At 51.6% G+C, this 18023-nt stretch overlaps 1 protein-coding gene across 1 annotated transcript in view; it reads right to left on the bottom strand.

The window, feature by feature from the left end:
- Positions 1-395: 395 nt before the first annotated feature.
- The window catches only part of Nos1 (nitric oxide synthase 1), a 111130-nt gene continuing 93502 nt past the window's right edge, over positions 396-18023 (bottom strand). Inside the window, exons 24-30 of the mRNA XM_032886874.1 lie at positions 13667-13877; positions 12888-12975; positions 11027-11148; positions 9411-9559; positions 6953-7147; positions 4204-4322; positions 396-3115 (exon numbers count right to left, since the gene is read on the bottom strand). Of these exons, the coding sequence (XP_032742765.1) occupies positions 3100-3115; positions 4204-4322; positions 6953-7147; positions 9411-9559; positions 11027-11148; positions 12888-12975; positions 13667-13877 (900 nt within the window). The 3' untranslated portion in view covers positions 396-3099. The remainder of the gene's footprint in view (positions 3116-4203; positions 4323-6952; positions 7148-9410; positions 9560-11026; positions 11149-12887; positions 12976-13666; positions 13878-18023) is intronic.

The raw sequence follows: 18023 nt of genomic DNA on the forward strand, positions 1-18023 counted from the left end.
CTTTTTGGGCCAACTTAGCTTTCTCCCTTTGTACTGAGGCCCAATTCAACTTCCTTCTTCACCCAGAGGCTGGGATCTCTCTACTCTCTCTGTCTTCACTCTACCACCGACCGGTACCAGGTCTTGCTGATTTAGCTAAGAATCCATGACTCTGCCTGCCTCTCCCCTCCCTCAGGCTAGTTATCTTGCTGCTGGGAAGGGGCAGGTGGAAAGGAAAGGGAAGGTGGAGGCTTATCAGAGCTTGGGTTGGTACTGTCCCGGGACATTCTCTTGCTCAGGTACAATCCGGAATCACCTTCTGCATAAACGGGGCAGCAATAGAATGTGGGTCAGGTCTGCTTGCATCATAGTGGGACCTAAACCCCCCCACCCCCCAAAGAAAGGCACTGCTTTCTCCGAGGACGTGCAGGGAAGCCCTCCCACCTCCCGTGGGCTGAGCTCCTTGGGGACCACAGCCACAGGAACAGCAGAGAGCGTAAATGGGCAAACTTACTCTTGTGAAACAGTTGGAGCTACTGCGACAATGTAAACAAACCAGCTTACCCACTCGGTTCTCCTAGTCTAAGCCGTACTTTTGGGCTTGTTGCTGGGCTTGAACTAAAAACCACCAGCAGAGGGCAGTATTGACCCACCCCAGACGCCCACCTTTGCTTAGCCTTTGGATAAGCTGCTTAAGGCATTTTGAAAAAGGAGCGAAGTACCCAACTGACCTCCAGCCTCCTAGCCAGGAGCCAAGGAAGCTGCCTGTGTCAAGAGTTCAGATGTCTTTTAAAAATATTCTCTTTGCGGGTGGGGTTGGGGGTGGGGGTGGGGTTGGGGGCATAGCTCAGCCTGGAATGTGTGAGGTCCTGGGTCCCATCCCTAGCACTGATGAACAGAAGTCCCTCTTGAACCTGGTTATGTAACTGGTGTCTTTGGACTCTGGCAAATGACACGGGGCTTCCATCTGTCCACTCGCTACTGGCAGCACGGGGATATCCGGGGGTGGGGGTGGGGGTGGGGAGGAGCCTGTCACAGAGTAGCGTTCCTTATTCAGAGGTGTGTGTATGCATCTTGGCTTGCAGAGAGAGAGAGGGCTCTTCAACCGAGGTTGGGCCTAGCGGTTCAGATCAGGGGAATGAACTACTTCTTAAGCATTCCCAGAGGCTTGAAAGGTTGAGGAGAACGTCCCTGGGACTGTGTGTGGGGGTCTGTGTTTGAGGTCAGTAGGAGGTCACTGCCTTACCTTTGGGGTACAGAAGGTGGCTCTGGGGGTACTGAGGGCTGTGTCTCCACAGAGATGGAAGACTGAGTAGGAAACAGTGGTACTAAGGTAGGGCGGGTGTGAGATTTTAACTAGGACCAAGTTCACATGCTAGTGATGGGACCTGGCAGGGTTGTCCAGTGCCACGGGAGACCTGTCTCTGATCTTGGGGGTGGGGACTGAAGGCTGGGGATGTAGCTTGGCTGGTAGAGTGCTGGCCTAGCACGCAGGAGGTTCCGGCTTTGAGCCTCTGGCAAGATCACAAACAGGATGTGGTAGGGTTAGGAATTAGAGGTCATGAGTTCAAAGTCAGCCTGAGAAACGGGAGACTCTGGGGAAAGGAAAGGAAAGGGAAGGAAGGAAAAGAAAGAAGACAGAGAAAAAAAGTGGGTGGGGTTGGAACCCTTAGGGTTTTGGACCCCACAACTGTAAAGAATTTTCTATTTGACAGCCTTCATTTTTAGCATTAGGAAAGCAGGCCCCAGCAGGGTTTGTTTGGGTTTTTTTTTGTTTTTTCTTTCTGCCTCATGCAACCAAACAGGGACACAGAACATGGGACCCCAGAGCCAATCTCTTGAGCCTGGGGACTCTGGGGGTTTCTTGACTGACTGTCAGTAGCGTCTGATGTAACTTTTACTTATAGTAATAAGGGACCACCACACGGCCTCAGAAGATGCTTACCTCCGAGAGCCAACAGGCCACGGCTAGAATTCTGTTGCCTATGCTGCTTGTTTTGGGGGAAGGGAACCACTGTCTAGCAGGAGGCATGAAAAGCAGATACCCTATTCCTCCCTGACATCCGTCAAGGCTCCAAAGCACTGAGAAAGGCCTATCCGCTCGATTAATGAAGACGAACTTGGAAGGGTAACCCAAGTACCCTTGGTGGCAAAGACCTTACTCCCAGCATGCTTCCTGGTACAGTATGGCTGCTGGGCCCAGAGCTAGGGTTGCCTGGGAAAGACAGCTCAACATCCTGTTGGCCCCAGCTGGGGTTGGGGAGAATGGGGAGGAGCTTGGCCAATCCACTGTCTGGTGGATTTCCCAGACAGACCTCTGCCAAGAGGGTCAGACTCTGAACACCTCGGATTCTGTGGTTGGCTCCTCCACAGGGACACCTCCCTCTCCACGAGCGCCTGTCTCCTTCTGTGCTTAGTAAGGGGGCCTGATGTGCTTCCGGGAGGCTGACACAGGCCTGTCATGGTGGACGTGGGAGGGATTGCCAGTATCTAGGAACACGTTTCGTGGAACTGAACATCCTCTGAGAAGGCAGTGGGATCACAGGTCAGGTCAGCACGCATGTGCAGGCAAAAGGACAGAGAATGATCTATCTAGGACACTCTCTCTCTCTCTCTCTCTCTCTCTCTCTCTCTCTCTCTCTCTCTCTCTCTCACACACACACACACACACACACACACACACACACACACACCATCATAAAAAGAGGGTGGAAGGGGGCTTAAGTGGCCAAGGGACTGGCTCAGGGTGACCTGGGGCCCAGCGCCAGCCACCTTCAGACCCCAACAACAGGAGCAACAGCCATGCACCGCAACCTGCCCTTGGCAGCAATCGGGTGGGGGTGGGGAGGATGCGGTTTTGTGAGAGCCACTGCAGGGTACAAGGGTGATGCATCGTAGCCCAAGAGTCAAGGAGAAAACCCAGGGGTGGGGTTGAGAGAGCCCAGAGCAGGAAGAAGGACCAGGACACAGCAACAGGACAAGAGGCAGAGCAGGGCCACTCGGGGTCCCGTGGGGAAGGTTCAGCCGTGTGTGTCCGAGTTTAGTCAACCTGCGGCCGCCCTCGCTTGGGCACTTGGGGCAGCCGCCCCACATCGCACGCACGGGGGCAGGAGGATCCAGTTAGGAGCTGAAAACCCTGTTGGACGGAGAGAAGGCGTTAGTGGCGTGAAAACCAGGCTCCTTGGCTTTCTTCGGGGTGATCAGGGTGTGACAGTGGGGTGTGCCTGTAATCCTAATGCTGGGGAGACAGAAGCTGAAGGAAAGCAAGTTCAGACCAGCCGGGGATGTACAGACTCTGCCTCAAAAAGCAAATCATAAACAGACCAGAAGCCTTGAGGGCGGGAGAGATGTCTCAATGGTTCAAAGGTCCTTGCTGCTCTCCCAGAGAACCTGAGTTCCGTTGCTAACCCCTATGTGGGGCAGTTTACAATTGACCCAGACTCTCCAGGCACCTGTGCACGCAGGCGCAGGCACGCGCGTGCGCGCGCGCGCGCACACACACACACACAGATGCACACGCAGCAATAATGTAAACTGAATGGACTGAGTATGGAGACAGCTGAGCTGTCTGAAGGAGAGACAGCGAGAAGGCTCAGGTAACAGCTACTCTGACTGGGAAAGAGAGCCAGGGCCCACCTGCTTGAAGGGGAAGGGGGAAGGCAGGGGGCAGAGAGGGCAGGGGATGAGGATGGGGGCGGGCATCAACACACTGTTTATCTTGCTGCGTCCGAGAGGAGAAGGTTTAAAGAATGAGACTCCACACCACTGCCTCAGGCTGCTTCCAGCAATTCCTAAAGGCTGAGTGGAATTGTCAAGATACTATCTGTTTTAACTGCATCCAGGAGAGTGTCCCCAATGACTTCGGAGGGGAGGTTAGGGGTGGGGGGAGCAGCAAGAGCTACTGGTTATTGGGGGAAACCACCATTCCACAAGGGGGCACCCTAGACAGGTATCCAGGGCAGGAATTGCCTTGCCCTGGATCCTTGGAGTCCCCAGAGGGCTTGCTAACCACCTTCTGAATGCCAGCCTCAGCAGGACCGGGGTCACCTGGGAATGTACACACCCCCCCCTTTTTTTTTAATTGAGAGGAGGTCTCCATGTGCAGCTCCAGTGGACAACCTTCTGCCCACGTATCGGCAGGATCACAACCACGCATTCTGGTCTGGGGACTCCCTCCCCCACCTCCCATCCCCAGGCCCCTCCCCCAACCTAGACATGACCTACTCATCTGCGTCTTTTTTGCTCTCTTCAATGAAGGCGATGGACTCAGATCTAAGGCGGTTGGTCACTTCATACGTTCTGAGGGTGACTCCAAAGATGTCCTCGTGGTACCGGTTGTCATCCTATGAAGAGAAACAGCCGGGGTGGGGGGTGGTGGCGATCAAATGGCAGGTAAGGGCTTGGAGAGGGACAGAGCGATACACAGGAGAGATACACCTAGACATGACAAAGGCTGAGCTGAAGGCCCTAGGGTCCCTCGGGTCTCTAAGGCTGGGGTTAGCAGTGCTCCGCCATTTTGTGCCTTCTAGGTTAGGTAGCAAAGAATGCATGGGGTGAATGTTTAGAAAAAGGTCAGCTGCCTTGAGGATTCTGAGCATAGAAGGAGGGAGGGAGCTCTAAGTCTGTCTTTCCTTTCTAACTCACCCCTGATAGTTCAGATCCCAGTGAAAGGATGACACCAACTTTGTTTATCTCCATTTAAGGACCAGGCCTGACTTTGAAAAGAAAGCCATAGGCACCAGCTCCAGGAACAGACAGACAATCAGTCCCAGAAACTAGGCCATAAGACACCAGATCTGGGAACGGATCATAAAATCCAGAAACAAGGTCACAAAACCCCCTACCAAAGAACAGCCTGGGGATAGCCACAGGAATGGGAAAATATCTCATCCCAGGATGGGTCATCTGTGCTGGGCAACCCTATCTCGTCCTGTAGTTACACATCCATGACACAGAAATGCAGATCACTGACCAGCTGACGCAAGCCAGCCCCTGTGACCTCCCAGCATCCACCCATCGAATTTTAGAACACCCAACCCACTCTCTAAATATAGAAAAACTAACACAGTAGCCAATCAAAGTTACACTAATGTCACCCTTTGACCCCTGTCTATCACAGTAGAGATTACCTAATCTTCTAGGACTTCTAGAGAGTTCCACTGGTTCCCTGTTAAGGAGGCCGGTGTGCTTTTTGTCTGGGGTCGCCATTTTGAAAAATGGTTGACCCTCGCGTGCTGGTTGTTTCTGTTGTGTTTTTGCATACTAAGTCTGGGGTTTTCCTTTATCAATTGTTGGACTCTTACACCAGCCAGCCTGAACTAAGTCTGAAATGCTTCGGCTGGTTGGTACCAGCAGATGGAGAGGAACAGGAAGGTGGCTTCCTCCGCATACACAAGACCCTGGGTTTTGTCTCCAGCATGGAGGGTGGGGGCAGGTTCAGAAGTGACGGGAGTCCCCTTGGCAGAAGTGAGGGGCGGGTTGGTCAGTTAAGAAGAATATTATTTGAGGGTGACATTTTGGTGGTTGGGAGGCGAGATTCATCATACTCCTGATGAGGGCAGTGGCCAGGAGCTTGGCTTGGCCAGTAGGGTCCCTGGCATAGTCAGTTCTAGTACCCGGCTCCTGCAGCAAGGACAACATCTGGAGAGTGGTTCATTTCCAGTGGGGGGGGAGATTTCTCTGCCCTATTCTCTTCCTAGGAAGCTATTCAAGGATTCCTAGGGGACTGTGTCATCCCTCCTACCTGATACGTCTTTTTCCTTCCCCCTGTGAATGGGTTTGATCTCATCATTTTATGTACTGAGGCAGGGTCTCTCACCTGAGCCTAGAGCTAGTCTCCCAAGCCAGCTTGCTCTGGGAGTCCCCATCTCTGCTTTCCAAATGTGCCGGGAGCACAGGCAGGCTGTCATGTCCATCTGCATTTATGTAAGTTCCAGGGGATTTGAACTCTGGTCTTCATGCTTGCACCACAAGCACCTTTCCTGCGGAGCCCTCTCTATAGCCCCTGCCCAACTTCTAGCAGAAATCTCTCTTCCCTCATTGGGCTTTAGAATCAGGTTTACAGAAGAGATTCTAGAAAAATGTTTGGCTACTGACGGGGGCCACTGAGATGGCTCAGCTGGTAAAGGCGCTTGCCACCAGGCCTGATGACACGAGTTGGATCCCTGGAACCCACATGACAGAGCAGAACACTCTGCAAGGTGTCCTCTGACTCCACATGTGTACCATGACACATTCACGCCCCTCCCCCTGTTGAAAATTGTTGTTCATTTAAGAAAGCATTGTGGGATTCTGCCTCTGGGATTCAGTTTCTATTGGGGGAGGTGACTGGTCACATAGTTGGGATTCTGTTGGGGAAACTGTCATGGCTGCTGAGCTAGCCTTGGAACACAGTAAGAAAAGGCCTTTCCTTCGGGGGCAGCCACACCCAGCTTGTCAGGCGCAGGGTCTAGAGAGCAATCATGGTGGCTATCAGTTCAGATCCATCTGCCCTCTTTGGATGAGTCTTTTTGTTTGTTTGGTTTTGCCACAAACAAACTGTTTTATCCTGTTGTCCTGAAACCCACTCTGTGGACCAGGCTGGCCTCGAACTCACAGCGATCCACCTGCCTCTGCCTCCGGAGAGCTGCGATTAAAGACATGCACCAGAACCTGGTGAGCGAGCTTTTTCCTGAAATGCTAACCATAGGCAATCAATTGCATGGGGCTGAGGAGCAGCCTGACTTAGGAATTCCTCAGGATTCAGGAAGCGTTGAGTTAGGATTGCATCTGTAAAACTCCCAATAGGCTGTCCTAGTTTTCATATATTAGAACCTCTAACTCTATTGGCTGTGTGTACCTGCGTGCCATCTGTCCATCTGTCTCTGTGTCATAGCTAGGTTCAACCCCAGTTGTAAGGTCAGATGGAGCTCCCTGAATTGCTGGTAGAGGTTGGAAGGGAGGAAACTTCTGGATGCTGGCTGCTGCCACTCACCCTCAGCCTGCTGATGAACACACCAGCGTCCTCCTCTGAGAGTTTCCCCTGCTGGGTCATTATGCGCTGGATGGCTTTGAGGACATCGGCGGCCATGGTAACGTCCCCACAGACATAAATGTGGCCTCCTTGCTCCTTCAGGGCGCGGTACACAGACTCAGCCAGCTGTTCCTGCAGCACGTCCTGTACATATTTCTGCAGAAGAGGAGGACCGTGAGCTACCGCCACTGTGAGAGGCTTCTGTGCCCCGCCCACCAGGAAGCCGCCCGTGGTGCAGGGGCTTGTGGGTAGGGAGCTATTTTGTGAGCTAACCTCAGCAATGGGGCAAGGGACTAGAAAGAGTGAAATGGGACCAAACCACCATGTGCGAATGAGCTGATTCCAGCCTTGGGCAGCCGGAGCTTGGCTGCTGAGGGTCCTCTGGGGAGCTGGGAGAGGATTTGGGGGGGGGTGCTCTTTAGATAACCTATGTTGGGAGCACCCCAGAACGCATGGTTCATCTTGACTGTCAACTTGATAAACCTAGAGATGTCTAGGGGACAAACCTTGGGTCGTGTCTGTGAGGGAGTCTCTAGACTGAGTAAATGAGGGTGGTGGGTAAACCCTGTCTGAAAAAATGGCTGGCATTATTCCATGGGCTGGGGTTCTTGACTGGATAAAAGGAGAAATCAACCTGGGTACCAGCATTCGTCTCTCTCTGCTAGCAGACTGCGGCTGCAAATGTGGCCATCTGGTCATGACCCTGCTGCCACGCCCTCCTGGCCATGGCATACTGTAGACTGCATTCTCTAACTGTGGGTCCCAACCCTTCCTTATTTAAGCAGCCTTCTTCAAGTATTCCCCCCACCCCCCGCCATGAGTAACTGAAACGCAAGGGCCTTAGCTGCCTTCTCCTGTCCCCGAGGGGTGGTGGTCACTATTGGGTCAGAGAAACTTAGGGCAGAAAGCCAGGTATGGGCTGCCAGCCTCCACGCCCCTCCCACCTCCTCTGTAAGTTGGCAATCACAGCACGGATGGAAGTCAGGGGCGGGCTAGAAGCTTGTGAACTGAGCACAGAGGTGGGCCACTGCAGGTTTGTTTAATGGGCCAGAAACTCCTCCTATGTGAGGCTGCCATTCAGCTGGTAAATTCTGCTGATGACCGCCATTCTCCACTCCACCCCACCCCACCCCACCCCACCCCTGCCCGCCCCGCCCCCGCCCCGCCCCCCAGGTGCCAAACAGCCTCTTTCCACATCCCCTGATTGCTCTTCTCCCGTGCCATTGGTCCTAGTCTGGCCCCTGGGATCTCCAAACTGCCCCCAACAAGCCCAGTAGTTAGAGCACCAGTTTCATAGCTCATGTTTCTTCTGATTGGTGTTATCTCTTGTGGACTGTAAAAATAAATATATTTTGAGTTTCTTTTTAAATTTTAACTTTTTTTTTTTTTTTTGAAACTATGTGGCTCAGGCTGGCCTTGAACTCATCAATTTTTCTTCCTTAGCCTCTCAAGTACTGGGATCATAGCTGTGGGCTATCATGCTCAGCTAGGCTCCATTTAAAAGTATTTTTTTTTTAAAGATTTATTCATTTATTATATATAAGTACACTGTAGCTGTCTTCAGATACACCAGAAGAGGGCATCTGATCTCTTTACAGATGGTTGTGAGCCACCATGTGGTTGCTGGGAATTGAACTCATGACCTCTGGAAGAGTAGTTGGGTGCTCTTAACCGCTGAGCCATCTCTCCAGCCCCAAGTATTTATTTTTTATTGTTGGAGACATACACAACATAGTGCATACTGTGTTGAAGTATACACCTATAATCCCAGCGTTTGGGAGGTAGAGGCAGAAAGATTACAAATTCTAGACTGGGTTGAGTTAAAGAGGGAGTTCTGTGCCAGCCTGTGCTACATAGCAAGATCACATCATGTAGCTGTTAAATATTTCCAAGGGACTCAGCCCCCCCCCCAGGCTTTCTGAGGACAAAGCAGATTTGGGGATAGGGGGTAACACACTCAGAAGTGGGGTGTCTCAGTTTCCATTCTGTCATGTTGGAACACCCCAATAAGGCAACTGGGGGAGACAGGGTTGAGTTTTTAGTTCAGGTCCACCATACCGTGGGGCCGCCACAGTGGCTGGAACGTGAAGCAGTTAGTCAGGTCCACAGTCAAGGGTAGAGAGGAATGGATACATGATGCTCACTGCTCTCCTGCCTTTCATTCAGTCCAGGGTCACAGCCATGAAATGGTGCTGCGTACATTCAGACTAAGCCTTCCCACCTTGATGAACCCCAAATCCTATTGCAGACAGTCCCCCTCGAGTCTCTCTTCCTGGGCGATTCTAGATGGTTTCAGGTGGACAATAAAAACTGGCCACTGTGTGTTTGCATGTGCACACTCGTGCATGTGTGTAATGTGACATGCAGAAGCATACTCATGCTTGCACACTTGAGGGTGTCCGGGTGTGGGCCTGGTTACCTTTGGCCTGTCCGGTTCCCGGGAATAGGCAGTGTACAGCTCTCTGAAGACGCCCTTGTTCTTGGCCTGCAGGGTCTCCTCTCTGTAGATATGATCTATCTTGGATTGTCGACACCCGAAGACCAGAACCATGGGGCACGGATTCATTCCTGGGGACCGGGAAGACACATAACACAGATGGCTCTGATGCCCAAGTGGGCAGTTGAGCTACAGGCGTTGGGGCGCTGGGACCTCAGGGCATGTCTTGCTTAGGAAAGCTCACATGCATGGGGCAGGGGGTTAAACACACAGGTGCACCCATACATTTGCATCCACACACGCAGGCAAGCACAGTCTGTGCAGAACAGGGGGCATTCTCTAGACATTCCTTGCCTGGTCTCACTCCATTCCTATGCCCACCCGGCCCTGACTCCTTAGCAGCCCAGCCTGCTATTGGAAAATGCTAAGAGCCCAGACTGGAGTCCGATGGTCTGCATCTGAGTGAGTCCCAGCTCTGTGTGGCCCTGAGCACGCCAGCTCCCTCTCAGAACTTCAGTTTCCCCATTTGAAAACGGAAGCACCAGCTTCTTCAAGATGCAAGGAAAATGGGGCTCCCAGGGATCCCCTGGGTATGAATAGCATTCTCTAGAAGTCCCTAAACATCTTCCTTTGAACCCGTCAGTTACCTCTCCACTTAATACAGACTACATTCCATTTCAGTTGTTTGAGGTTGCCGGGGAATTAGATTCCGTGTGTGGGCCGATAGTAATACCCACAACCACCTCTTGGGGTCACTGTTCTGTCAGAAACACAGCTTGGTGTGGGACACAGAGCTATCTATCTATCTATCTATGTATCTATCTATGTATCTATGTATCTATGTATCTATCTATCATTCATCTATGTATCTAATATCTATCATCCATACCCAACCCGCTCGCCTGCCCATCCATCCATCTATCCATCCATCCATCCATCCATCCATCCATCCATCCATCATTTATCTGTGTCACCCACCTACTCACCCATCCACCCACCCACCTACCTACTTAACTACCTACCTAAACTAATCCTCGCTGGCCCAGAACTATGTAGACCAAGCTGGCCTGAAGCCAGTCCATCTGCCTCTGGGTCTTGCGGTTAAAGACGCGTGCTAGCACACCTGGTCTAGGTTTAAATTTGTGTTCATGCTGGCCTTCTCTCTTGTCCTGTTGGACTCCTTGTTTGCTCGATGAGTCTACAACTGGAGATCGCTCCTCTCTTTCTCCCAAACCTGAACTTCATCTCACACAGCAAGCCCTAATTCTTGGGACGGTTCATGAGGCAGTCACGCGCGCACTCCACGGATCCATTTGATAAGGACGCTCGCCTATCCTTGGTGGAATATTGGGCTTTTAGGACCAACTCTTAAGTCAAAGAGATGCCCTCTGAGGATGAGATTTCAGGCCCCTGGGACAGGCTGTGTAGCAGGTCTGAGTGGGCTGTTTATGGCACTTCTAGCCACACTGTGTGGGAGCCCCTCCCTCCCCTCCCCCTCTCCTCCTCTCTCTCCTCCCCTTCCCAGGCAGTGAGGAGGAGCAAGGGCCCGCCCTCTTTCCTGGGTCAGGGGTCAAGGGGTCAGGTCAGGTCGTTTATACCTTTGTGTTGGATGTCAAATTGTCGCTGTTGCCAGAAGCTTCGGAAGGGCGCGATGCCAGTGCCTGGGCCAACCAGGATGCAAGGCACCTGGGGGTTTCGAGGCAGGTGGAAGCTAGGGGCACTGGACAAAAAGAAACAGAAGTTTTGCCTCGTGCTGTTTCCAACCCCCACGATGGAACCCAGGGTAGACCAGGCAGCCATCTTAGAGACTCATGGGCCCTCTTTTAGGGTAAGAATTCACCAACTGGAGGGATTTAAAATGTAAGGGTTGCTGGGGTTTGGCTCTTTCTCCATTCCCACCGCTTGCCATCAGGCTGAGTCCCACAGACATCGAGCTTGAGCAAACCTGGACTTCCTACGTGTTCTGGCTCTGGGGATGGGGGCCCTTGTTTGGGGGGCTATTGTGTGCACTGTAGGAGTTCAGGTGCTACCATGAGCTCCTACCAGCTTGACGTCAGGGGTAACTCCACAGTTATGACAATCCAAGATGTCTTTGAGCGTTATTAAATGTCCCCATGGTGCAGAGGGAGTAAAATCACCCCGGGTTGAATTTTAACTTAAAAATGTTCATTCATATACACACACACATATATCCATGTGTAAGTATTATATGTATGTATGTATATATGTATTTATGATGTATGTATGTTTGTGTATGTGTGCATGTGGAGGTCAGAGGTCAACATTGAATGCCTTTCTATCATTTTTCCACTTTCTTTTTGAGCCAGGGTTTTTCACTGAACCAGGAGTTTCATTGATTTACCTTGGTTAACCACCGCTAAGCTCTGTGGGTCCATCCATCCCTGTCTCCCCAACCAAACGCTGGGGATACACCCTGGGGTTACAGGCCTGTGTCACCCTGCCTGGCTCTTAAGTGGGTGTGGGAATTCGAACTCAGATCCTCACATTTGCACAGCAGGTACTTGACCCACTGAGCCATCACCCTACCCTCGATTTCAACTTTCTACTCCACTCTTGAGAACCGGTCTTTGATCAGGGGGTTGCAGACACCAGTGCCTACACGAGCTTCCTGGGGATGCTAACATGTAGGTTCCTGGGCTACGTGGTTGGGCTGGGCTCAGGCCTCTGGTTTAAAAACCAGCTCCATGAGACTGATGTGGGCTCTAGGTGGACCAGACCACCAACATTCCACCATCAACAGGAGAAAAGAGCGGTAGGCCAAGTCAGTGTTGGAGCAGGGCTTCCACTGTGTATGGGGTGAGGGTCCCAGCTCAGAATCATCCTTAAAATGGGGTAAATCTCCTCTTGAAAGAGGTGTTTAGTACATCCCCATCTCTGAGAAACTGGGGTGAAAGGCAGAAGCACAAACACAACCCAGGGGACAGCTTAGCAGGTGGACACCTGCCGTGCAAGCTGGATGATCCTGGTTCGATCCCCAGAATCTCTGTAAAGGCGGAAGGGGAGAACTGTGACCTCCACATCTGTGACTACATTCACATACCACACACATGCTGATTAATAAAAAATGAAAAAAAGTCAACCTGGTGTGCCTTCCACCCTCTCCTTACCCCCTTGAGGGCATCTGACGACGTCTGAAGATGTTTTGGGTTGTTATGTCTTCAAGGAATAGAATGCCCACTGGTCTGGGCAGCCCGTGAAGGATGGGACCATCATTCCACGGTCTGGGGTACAAGTATGTATTGCTAGGATCGTCAGCTGGCTGTGTGCCCCTTGATCCTGTCTCCCTAGCAATGCAGATTGATGCAGGACATTGGTGTGACCCTTGCTTCCCCTGACATCTATGCAGAGCCCTTCAGGCTGGTCCCTCATACACTCCAATGCATGGCATCGATGCGTTGGTGGGAGACGGCCAAGCACCTCTCCTCACCAGCCACTCACCCTCTCACGAAGCAGGGGACTACATCGTCAGCCTGTATTCTGTTGAGCCAGGAGGAGCACACCCCGTGGTGGACCGGTCCTTCTCCATCTAACAGGATGACAAACGGCCTGTCTCGTTGCCAGTCACTGTCTCACTCCCCAGCCCCACCCTCAACCCCAGTGAAGTCTCTCCCAGCTCAAGGCCAAGTGTTATGCCTCGGAGTCCCAGCTCTGGATCCCTGCCTGTGAAAGCTAACACAACCAGTGTGAGGTTAGGTTGGCTTAGCCTCAAGGTTTGGATTGGTCTGGATGTGAACACTTGGACGCTGTCCGCTTGAGGACCTGGTCCAGGTACTCTGAATAGCTTGTCCACACGGGTCTCAGAGCCTCTAGGCACTGCTCAGTTCCTCGGTCACAAGGGAACGGATCACAGGGCAGTTGGTGTTATTAGCTCCAGCCAGGCCTGTGAGAGACCCCTGTGATCTCTGTGCAGCAGGCCGGACAGGGTGGAAGAGGCCTGTTGTAGGTACCGCTCGAGGTCTGAGACGACCAAGAGAATCAGAGCAGGACTCGGGCTCCCAAACGCACACCTTGCCTATTAACCACACTCAGGGTTAGCTCAGCCATGGGGGGGTGACTCAGCCTGCTGTCTATCTTTGCCCCATCCCCCAGGCTTGGCTAGGGGCATCCTGCCAGATTTGGGATCTGATCCCCAGGCAGTCTAGAGAGAGACCTCCAGACACCTCAGGGGAGAATACAGTTGTAAGGGTCTCCTAGTTGGAGTTTCCCCAAACGCGCACCTCGGGTGTGGTAGGAGACGATGGCCACGGTGAGGTGCACCTCGTCGGGGTACATGTCTGGAGAGGAGCTGATGGAGTAGTAGCGAGGCTGCAGCAGCGACAGCTGAGTGAGGAGAAGCGTAGCCGGCATCTGGATGGACGGGAACTCCTCCAGCACCTCCACCATTGTGGGGTTTTTGCCCCACTTCCACTCCTCATATTCCTGGAGCCCCTGTTGCAAGAGAGAACAGAGAGGGGTTTGAGTCCGGGTTCCAGATTTCTCGTGGGCCTGGAGGAGGGCCTGGGAGGAAGAGAACTGACCTGAGGGTATTCAGTACCAACAGTAGGGAAATGCGCCTCTGGCTTTGAATCAGATGGGCTTTTAACGGTTGTGAACTGTCCCCCAAAAGCTCATGCGTTTGGACACTTTGTTCACAGTGGCTAATACTGTTTTGGGAGGTTGTGGGATCTTTAGAAGGTGAAGCCCAGCTGGAGGAAGTGAGTTATTGGGGGTGGACCATCAAGTGTTAAGAGTCCAGTTCGTCTTCCTGTTCACCGTCTGCTTCCTGACTGCGGCTGCCCTGTGTGACTGTGGCCATACCTTTCCTGTCGGGACTGCTGCACCCTGGGAACTGTAAGCCCAGGAAAACCTTTCTTGCCTTAAGTTGCCTCTTATTGGGCATTTGGTCACAGAGATGGCCATGGATATTCTGAAATACCGTTGGCTGGTTAGTTTGCTCAATGGAAACCTATCATGCAGATCCTGGAGGTCTGTGACTGGGGTGCCGGCCGATCTGGTGTCTGGGAAGGGATGGCTATGCAGGTTCTACCTATGTGTTCTGGCATGGCAGAGGGGGAGGCAGTTTTCCCGGCTTATTTTTATAAAAATGTTGATCTAGTCTACAAGGGTGTAGTCTTTGACTCAATTGACTTTCAGAAGTCTCGCCCCATCTTCCTTCCTTCCTTCCTTCCTTCCTTCCTTCCTTCCTTCCTTCCTTCCTTCCTTCTTCCTTTCCCCTCTTTCTCTCTCCTTCCTTTCTTTGCCTCCCTCCTCTCTCTGCCCCCTCTTATACTGCCAGTCCTAGTGATCAAATTCAGTCCTGTGCGTACTCTACCCTCCTACCACCAAGCTGCATTCCCAGCCCAGTCCCCACCCTTTAACGTCACCCCCTTGTTAAGGGACACGCCTGATCTAACCGAGGGAGTTAAATTTTGATGTGAGACCTCTAGGGGCCATAGACACTCACTCAGCAGCAGCTGGCTATCCACATCCCATTTCTCAGATGAGGACACCGAGGCACGAGGCAGGGAGTCCTGGTTAGCTAGGACTAGGCTTTGCATCTGAGCCCGGGAGGGCAGCCTTTAGCTGGCACAACAATCCCTGACTGCAACATGTGTTGTGTGACCTGTGAGGTAAAAATAGTCTTTATGATTTGAAAAGACTTGCTTTAATTATTTGTGTGTCTGTGTCTCGTGTCTTGTGTCTGTCTGCATGTGTGTCTGTGTCTGTGGCTTGTGTCTCTCAGTGTGTGTGTCTGTGTGCGTGTGGTGTGTCTTGTGTCTGTGTTGTGTGCATGTGCATGTGCATGTGTGTGATTGCTTGCAGAGGCCAGAAGAGGACGTCAAAGTCTCTGGAGCTGGAATTATAGATAGTTGTGGGTCCCTTGATGTGAATGCCGAGAAAGAAGTACACTCCAGTCTTTGCAGGGACAGCAAGTTCTCTTAACTGCTGAGTCGCCTCTCCAGCCCCAAGTGGTTTTTTGTTTTTTTTGTAGAATTATTTATTTATTTTGTGTGTATCTGTCCTCAGACACACCAGAAGAGGGCATCAGATCCTGTTACAGATGGTTGTGAGCCACCATGTGTGCTGGGAATTGAACTTAGGACCTGTGAAAGATCAGACAGTGCTCTTAACGCTGAGCCATCTCTCCAGCCCCAAAGAGTGTTTTTTTTTTTTGTTTTTGTTTTGTTTTTTTTTAAAGATTTATTTATTCTATATAAATACATTGTTGTAGCTGTCTTCAGACACACCAGAACAGGGCATCAGATCTCATTACAGATGGTTGTGAGCCACCATGTGGCTGCTGGGAATCGAACTCAGGACCTTCAGACCTCTGGAAGAGCAGTCAGTGCTCTTAACCATTGAGCCATCTCTCCAGCCCCAGTGGTGATTTTAAGGGTCTCTATTTCAAGTGCTGAGCTGCACTGGCCCCCAGTTGCCGGAGGCTGTGTTACTGACATCTCTTGCTTGCTGTCTGAGTCCCTGACCAGAAGTGACCTAAAGAAAAGTGAGTTGCTTTCCATTTACAATTCAAGGAGATACAGGAAATCATGGTGGACAGGTGGCTGCAGGAACGTGAGGCAGCCATCTCGGCACACACATGCACAGCAGGAACAAACAGGGATGTGCGGCTGGGCTATGAGACCTCAAGACCCAGCCCTAATACCACTTTCCTCCAGGGAGGCCCTCCCTGCCTATTAAAAGTGCAGTGACCTCAAACAGCGCCACCAGCGGGGGACACCAAGTGTTCAAACTGCAGGAGTCTATGGGGACACTGCACATTAAAAAAAAAAATCATCTCTATTATTTTAAATTACACATAGGTGTGCGTGTTTCTCCAGGTGAGTATGTGCATATGTGCACTTGAGAGCAGGAGCCAGCAGAGGCCAGTGTCCCCAATCCCCTGGAGCTGGAGTTAACAGACGGTTGTGAGCCATGTGACGTGGGTGCTGGGAACCAAATTTAAGTCCCCTGGAAGAGCAGCAAGTTCTCTTAACTGCCCAACAATCTCTCCACATTCAGAGAACAACAGAGGTTTGGTGACCAAGAGTCTCTAGTGCAGGACTCTGTATGGGCATTCACCTAAAACTGACCCCCCACTCCCATCCCACCCCACCCCCATCCCACCCCACCCCACCCCACCCCACCCCCCACCCCACCCCACCCCGGCAGTGACTGCTACAGCTGTGTCTGCTGGGCACGGATTCCTGCAGAATGTTCAAGCTTGAGACACAAGTCAAGGTCACCCTTCTAGGGAACCATGACTTTAGCTGTGGGACTCCCCCAAGGACCTTGGCCAGATTTTCAGAAACCACACCGCAAGCTGGAAAACTTCCGCCTGACCACCCTCCCTTTCTTCTTCTCTGGGGTCAGCTTTGTTTTGCCATCTATTTCTTCTCAGTTTGCCTCTGGCCCAGTTCTCTCTCTCTCTCTCCTCTCCCTCTCTCTCTCTCTCTCTCTCTCTCTCTCTCTCCCCCCCTCAGGTGTTTCTGAGAACAATAATTAAAAAAAAATTCCAATTCGTTTATCCTGTCTGGCAACTTGGTGCTTTTAGGAAGAAACGGACTTTATACGGAAACCCTCTCTCAAAGAATGTTATGCAAAATGTTCCTTCTTCGTACTCACCCCACCACCACCACCACCGCTAATCACAAGTTTCCAGTCTAAATTATACATATTCTAAACGTTATAAGATCCCGCTCAGCTTAGGAGGCAGTGACTGCCTCCCGCTCTCCTGTGGCCATCTGTCTCCAGCTCCCCACTTCAGAGGCCCAGCTGGCTTCTGGTGTTTACTTTCACATCTCTTGATAATGTGCACCTGCTAATGAGCCTCTCCTTTTCTCCTCCCCCAGTTCCCCTTCCTGGATAGCAAAAGGAACCAGCCTCTGCTGGGGGCTTGTTTCCTGGGAAGGAGACACCCCTCCGTGGGAAACGCTGTGTTGGGTGGTCCCCCTAAGCAGGGAAGTGTCTTTATTTTAAACTATGTTAGTTTAAATAGACTAAATTTCAGATTTATTTTATGTGTCTGGATGTTTTGCTTGAATGTATGTATGTATGTATGTATGTATGTATGTATGTATGTATGTATACTATGAGTGTGCCTGGTGATTCCAGAGGTCACCATGTGGGTCCTGAACTGAACTCAGGTTCTCAGAATGCGCAGTAGGTACCCTTACACACTGAGCCTCTTGCCAACCCTGTTTGTTTGTTTGTAATTGAACTCTCTATGTAGTTGAAGATGCCCTCGAACTCACGATCCTCCTGCCTCCACGTCCTAAGTGCTGGAAGAACAAGCATGCACCACCGAGTCTAGTGTATGTTACCGGGGATCAAACCCAGGGCTTCCTGTGTGCTAGGCGAAAAGCTCTATCTACTGAGCCACATCTCCAGCCCTAGATACCGTTCTGAGCAAGGCCAGGCTTGGGGTGCGCACATTCATGGTGTCTAGGAAAGGGTTGTAAAGCTAAAGGGTTCATCTAATTATTAGAGGTCTCTTATCTAGCAGTCATTTTTTTGGTAGCTACTCTGCACCAGAAAACACCATTGTTTCTACAGCGGAACCAAACCCCTGCCTGTTAACCTGTTATGAGGGTCTCT

This window comes from Rattus rattus, chromosome 16, assembly GCF_011064425.1.
Source record: "Rattus rattus isolate New Zealand chromosome 16, Rrattus_CSIRO_v1, whole genome shotgun sequence".
Taxonomy (NCBI): domain Eukaryota; kingdom Metazoa; phylum Chordata; class Mammalia; order Rodentia; family Muridae; genus Rattus; species Rattus rattus.